Genomic DNA, 6749 nt, shown 5'->3' on the forward strand with positions numbered 1-6749 from the left:
GAGAACTTTACCAACATCCTGGTTCTTCACATACAGGTATTCCACTAAGGTTTCCAGGAAGGCAACTACAGCTGGAGAGAGCAGCAAGTCTTTCTGGAATACCAAGAGAAGGTAAAAAATAAGAAAAAAACCCCCAAAAACCAGTCAACAGCTATTGCAAGAGAAAAATTCATAAAGTGGGAGGATCTGAAGAGCATGCAGCACAGGAAAATAACACCCTTCATCTCCTTCATGGGACGCAATGTGCTGCAAATTATCTGTCACATCAAGGAGCCAGACAAAGGCACAACTACTTGCTCCAAGACTAAAAAAAAAATTAAATAACAGCCTCCAAAGAATAAAGATGAGAGCCCAACAACGCTCGAGAGAGTTAAATGTAAATTGATGTAGTATCCCATGGAGCCCCAACATCACTTGAGCAAGTTAAATGCACACCGATGTACTACCCCCAAAGCACCTTGCCAGGAGCATGGGGGAGGGGCTGGGATTTGTTACACTTTTCCCACCTCTGTCCCTATGGGTGTGGCGTCCCTGCAGAGCAGGAGATGGGAAAACAGAGATTGTCATCAGTGCACAGAATTTCAGCTATCCAGTTCAGCAGCAGGGAGTACCACCTAGCTTGATTTACATTCTTTCTCACTGCGCCATGCTGCAGCAAGAGCATTTTCCCTCCTTCTCATCCCTCCTTTCCACCCCTACATGTTTGTAAGGGGTGGAAAATGCAGGCAGCAGAAAAAAAAAGGCAGCCCCGTAGGTTCTGCAACAGGGTGGTTTCTCTTCAGGTCAGTGTACCTGCTTGCAGCCCAACAACACTGGTTGTGTTCCAAAAGTCGTATCTTATATACCTGCAACTGGACGTGCACCAAAAGGTTCTGCAGACTGACAACCAGCGGGAAGACCTGCTGCATGGCAAGGGGGTGCAAGGCAGCATCCTGCAGCGATGATGGCTGTGGTTGCCTAGCGTCCTGGGCTGTCTTCTGGCCAATGATCACCAGCAGAGAGGAGGAGAAGTTCTGTTGCAGGACAGCTCTCAGGAACTGCAGGATGCTCACTAGACAGGGAGCGCTTATTAGTGTGTGCCAATGTTTTCCCCTCCCCTGCCCTGTGTGTTGGTGCCTGTGCAATAGCATGGGAGAGGGTGAGGAGAGAAAATTTGGGCTTAAGGACCTACCAGAGTTGCCCAGCAGCTGCGGGCAGCTGCAGGCAGGAATGGCAACATGAGTGCCCTTGTTTGTCTCCTCCCTGTGAAACACTATCCCTGTTCACGCTCGGTTCCAGATGTCACTACCAGCCTCCAGGGAAGATTTGTCCAAACACAGCAGAACCCCAGACAGTTCCCTTTTGCCCTTTCTCACCACCGGTTATGTACTCCCAAAGCCAAATGGACCAAAGCTTTCAGATTCCCACCAGCACCTGCACCATCCCATCCCAGGGTCACCAGTTCTCCCTTGTTGCCCATAGCATGGTACCAGCAGCTGCTTCCAGGCAAATCCCTGTAACAGATGTAAAATACCTAACAGCAGGACTGGCTTCTTCTTCCTGAAGATGACTGCTTTTAGGACTTCTGTTAGGTCTAGAGAGATTGTCTGGTGAACCTAGAGGAGAATGAAACACAAGAGAATAAATGGTGCTGGTTTGAACCAAGTGAAAAACCTCCCATACATACTTTCAGTCCTTAGACACTACCTCATGTTGAGCATTATAAAACAAGGGAACAGCAACAGGGTTTCAGGAGTCTAATCCAGGAGGGAGAGTGGCATCACTGGGCCCTCAAGTTTCACTCACCGCCACTTGCCAGCCGCACACAGCTTCCAAACCACAGTACAACTCATTTGCCTGTCTCGTGATCGCTCCTCCCTGCAGGCCCTCTGGCACATGGCTACCAGACTGCCGAGCACATGAAGGAGCAGGAACAGCCATCACCAAACACAGTGGTACCTTAGCCCCACAGCCAGCCAGCAAGTCTGAGGAGCCAGGCAGCCAAAAGCCAGCAGTGACAACAAGAATCTGACCCTGCCTGCTGGAGCTGGGAAGCCTGTGGAGAGCCAAGGGCTAAGAACTATGGCATGAGTGAAGGAGGCAGAGGAGGTTAGGGGCTTGGGAACTGGGGGAAACAGGAAAGGGGGGCTTGAAAGGGAAGCCTGCCTTCACAGAGCAGCCATTCAGCAGTGATGGCATAAAGACTTATGGAGCCCCAGAAGGGTTCAAGCTCTTCAGTAAGGTAGAGAGTTGGCAAGAGAAGGCTGGCATAAGGACCACAGGGCTGATTCCTTCAAACTGTCTTCTGAAGAAAGAAATGTTCAATAGGAGAGCCAGGAGTACCTCCTGCAACAGAGTGGTGGTGGTTACGTGCCCAAGAACTGATAAGCCAAAGTCTACCATCCATGACCCAAGATTACCCACAGGCTTCTGCTAAAGCCAGCAGCAGTAACACAGTTAACATGCAAGCTTGCTATGGGTAGACAACTCCTCACTATTAACACCAGCCTAAGATGAATGTAGACACTTCTCAGAGCCATTGTTCCTCTCTAAAAAACCTCAGGCTCAGGGAGACAGCCTGGCATCAGCTCACATTCACAGCCACAAAGGCTCTCTTACAAGGGCCTCCAGGATGCTTTGTGCAGCTTCAGCTATACTGAGCAGCAGAAAGCAGCAAGATAAGTGAGTCTTCCTCTTATCCCCTCCTTCCCCCTTAGCAGGAAGATAGAAACACTGAAGCTTAGAAATGCTGAAGATCAGAAATGCTGAAGCATCCTTGAACCACTTCCATTTGCCACCTGCATCTGTAGCTTCCTTCCCCATCTCTGGTGCAAGAAGGATTCTGGACTACAGGTCATAGCAGATCAAGCTGGTAAGGTAGTGATGGTGCCAAACAACAGGCTTATAAGCCACTAAATCACTGCACTTCAAGGATCAGTATGAGCTAAGAGAGTCACTACCAGAAGATGAAACTCAGCACTAGCCACTAGAATTTAATTTAATTTGGGGACTGGCACAACACTGACCACCTAGACACAGTAGTGACTTGAAAACTGAGAAGGTAAACTGTGTTCAGCAGTTAGAAGGACAGGCAGGTCTTGCTATGCATTCACACAGCTGACAGTCCATGCAAGTCCCATGCTGTAAGACCTAAGCAGAGGCAGCACACCCATGAAACAACAGGTCCAGATTTGGTCTGGGTTGGCCTTTTGGAAAACATCTTTCCTCAGCATTAGAAAACCAACCCTTACCTCTCTGTGCAGATGCACACATATCCTTAATGTGATTTTGTCATCTGTGAAGAGGTGAACTGACTCCTAAAGCACATACTTTGCTGGGTATAACTGCAAGAGCAGAGCTCACAACTCAGGACATGCTCTTTAACTCTATCAAGAGAGGGAGAGCGGCCTGAGTAGATACTTCAAAAGGAAAAGTTATCCCCTTGTGTTGGCATTAGAAAGTGCTTCCCTCAAACCTGTAATTCCAGCATCAGCTGACAACTCCCACTTAGCTCTCTTGTCAGACTGCAAAGCATCAAATACAATGACAGCTGACCATATTCATATGAGCTTGCTAATATTGAACACTTACTTGCCAATTATAGGTCTGGATTGTGACTGTTCCACTATCAATCATTTTAGTACAAAAAAAGCAGTTTACAACATGGGAGCTGTGTCTCCCACTCCCAGCCTTCCCTTGAGAAAGGCCTTAAAATGTATTTTGCTCTGTCCTGAAGAGGGAAGTGATTTGGAACAAGAGGGCCAGGTATGCACTTTTCCCCCCCGGATTTCTGCCCCTCTCTAACTCTCCAGTCATTCAGGTCTCAGCCTTCAGCAACATGCTAGCTTCCAGTCCTGCTGGAGAAGTGCAGAAAGGAATAACTTGTGGACAATAACAAAAAAGAAACCAAGGCTAGCAGATTCCAGGCCAAAGCAAACCACTTTCCTCTGGTAATTAAGATTTTTTTTATTTTTAAGGTTTAGCCATTCCACTAGAGTGGTTCTAACCTCAGTGTTGTAGCGATGCTGACAAAGTAAGAGGGATGCAACCAACAGCCATCCAGAGCACAGCAAGGCATCCTCAGGTGATAGGTAAGCAGCTTCGGAGGGAGGAGGAGACTGCAACCAGGTGCACTCCAAAACCTTCTGCAGGAGTTCTAGCAAGGACACGTTGGAGAGCAGCACAGCCACTGCTGTGTGGGAGAAACACAATAGGAGAGGCTGATGGGATGGCAGAGGTTAAACCAGCTTGACAAGCAGAAGTGCAGAGCACACCCCTGCTGCAGTGAGGCAGCCTCAGCTGCCACAGGTCACCTAAGGCTGTCCAGCAATGATGGTATTCATCTCCCACAGCACAAGCCACCGCTTGGCCTTCAGCTAACACAGCTGGAAGGTTGGTTAAAGCTGTTCTCTATTGTTGTTTCATTTTTTAAACCGTGGCAATACCAGGACATTTCAAACAAGGCACCAAAGCCACACTGCTGTGTTCTATGAACAAGAAAAAAATACAGTGGTTCTGTCTCTCAGCAGCCAATTCCTGAATCATCAGAAGGCAGCAAAACCAACTAAACCAAACCAAAACCCTCAACCTAAAAAACCTCATCCCAAATACAAAATGGTCTTTGTTAACTGTAATGCTGTGTCTAGAAGGGGAAAAATCCACCTTACCTGCTGTGACAGTTAGAATACAGTCTCTGATGGCCAAACTACAACCTCACTGAGATTAATTTAGCAATCAATACAACCTTGCCTCACCTCTCTGTTGACTACAAGGTGTTGTCTGATGAAGGCTCCAGTAGAGGAAATTCAAGGATGGCTGCAGGAGATCAGTGTCCCTTGGTCTGCACTTCCCACAGAGATTACTGACTGTAAACAAAAGAATGTGCATAATACAGACACCAACATAACAGAGCACCTCAGCACAAGAAAGAAGTCAGTCAGTGGGGAGGGAATTCAGACAAAAGCAACGCAACCTGAAGTGAAAATAAACAGAGCATGGTACAGGCAAAGGAAAAAGCATCTGCTCTGGAGCGTTTGCTTCAGACTGGACAGTGCAGTGGAGGATGACAATGGGGACAGGGGAATAGAAAAGGGTATATTAAAGGGCATATATCACATTGGGCAGTAATGAATTCAAGAGCAACAGACTGTAGGTTACCTGTTTCCACTGAGTGAGTTTTATCCTAGGTCAACCATAAACAGCCATGTGCCTGTCTCACATGGTGACCAGAGCGGGGAATGACATGGAGAGCTGTGCTCCTCCACTCTTACCAACTCTGCTCACACTAGGAATAAACGTGCCATGTTTGTTGTAAGCACCAATCACTTAGAAACAACGTTTAGCAAGAGTTTGTGAGGGAAATCCAGGACTGCAGGGCTCAGCAAAACTGTCCTAGGAGATCTTTTGAAGAGCTTAAAGTCTGAGTAAGCAATTCTCAAAAAACACACATCAACACACCTCCTCACACCCCTTCCATCTACGAGCTGGTTTCACGTAGGCCTCATCAGAGGAGAGTACGCTGCACACCCATCCCTGAAGAACATAGCCTGGGGAGCCATGCAGGGAATTAAGTGGGTGGCTGGGGCAGGCAGAGAGTGGTGCTGAAAAATACAGAGCAGAAAGCAAGAGTAGAAGACGCTCGTGACTCCTGGGAGCAGCTGAGCTGTGCTCTGAAATCACAGCAGCTAAAAAGGGCTGGTATAAAGAGGACATGTTTCTTCCACACCCCCAGTTCCCTTGACTAATGAATGTCTGAGAAAGACTGCTTCTTTACAAGGGCAACACGGGCGGCCTCAAGACATGGAACATTTCAAATTGAAGGGGACAGTCCTTCAAAGCCTGCTGGAGAGATCAATTTGTCAGAGCAGGGAAGAGATGAGAGGATGGATCAGCTGAAGTTCCCTCTAGTATCTGTTCTTTTTTTCACAGCCTGCATGAACCTCCAATAGCCAAGTAAGAAGGGAGAAGTCGCCAAGTAAGAAGGGAGAAGTCACCAAGTAAGGATCACCAGACAAGAAAGCAGGTCATGGTATGGTGAGTAAACAAACACAGCCTGCTCTTCTATGTCTATGGGGTGGAGTGGGCAGGTCCTGTAGTTGGGACCCATACACTCTGGACTCACGCTCCAGGAAGAGCCCAGGTTCACTAGGCTGCTTGTCCCTGATGGCTGGTTCACAGGACACCCCTGTGGCCTGAACCCCACAGCAAAGGTGTTAGCAAGTGTGGATGGGGAATGATGTTTCAGGAAGCACATTAGCAATACTGTCATGTGCCAAGTCAATGATAGGCACAGACCCTGAAATCATGTCATAGCCAGGGGAATACTTTGGCCACCCTGTGAGGTTTCAGACAACAAATATATTTGAAAAACAAGAGGCAGAGAACCTGGGTTCTGTTGACTGAGCTGGTAACCAGGGCTCTTTACAATGCTCTGGCTATAAGAGTATCTCAAAGCAACCATAACTGTAATTAATGCAAGGTTCACCTTTCTCTCAAACGATGAAGAGCCAGCCCCTAATCATCTTATGGAACAATTAACAAACACAGATCAAAGCCCCCTGGGAGAAGACGGACACACAGACTCACCCTGGTGAAGCAGCTTGAAGTCTGTGCTATCCAGCTCCCTCATCCCCTTGCTCCGCAGCTGCACCAGGAAAAGGAGGTTCAGCAAAACAGGCAGGTTCCTGTTAGCTAAGAATGGCACAGACAGCTTAGCTTGTAACTGCTGCACCTAAGCACCTTAAAGTGTGCCAAGAATTCATCCACACACC

General features: G+C 47.8%; 1 protein-coding gene across 1 annotated transcript in view; it reads right to left on the minus strand.

The window, feature by feature from the left end:
- LOC104523187 (meiosis inhibitor protein 1) overlaps positions 1-6749 on the minus strand; it is a 12550-nt gene that overhangs the window by 4841 nt on the left and 960 nt on the right. Inside the window, exons 2-7 of the mRNA XM_029084421.1 lie at positions 6565-6669; positions 4734-4844; positions 3987-4171; positions 1514-1595; positions 846-1051; positions 12-93 (exon numbers count right to left, since the gene is read on the minus strand). Of these exons, the coding sequence (XP_028940254.1) occupies positions 12-93; positions 846-1051; positions 1514-1595; positions 3987-4171; positions 4734-4844; positions 6565-6669 (771 nt within the window). The remainder of the gene's footprint in view (positions 1-11; positions 94-845; positions 1052-1513; positions 1596-3986; positions 4172-4733; positions 4845-6564; positions 6670-6749) is intronic.

This window comes from Antrostomus carolinensis, unplaced genomic scaffold (genome assembly GCF_000700745.2).
Source record: "Antrostomus carolinensis isolate BGI_N321 unplaced genomic scaffold, ASM70074v2 scaffold48043, whole genome shotgun sequence".
NCBI lineage: Eukaryota > Metazoa > Chordata > Aves > Caprimulgiformes > Caprimulgidae > Antrostomus > Antrostomus carolinensis.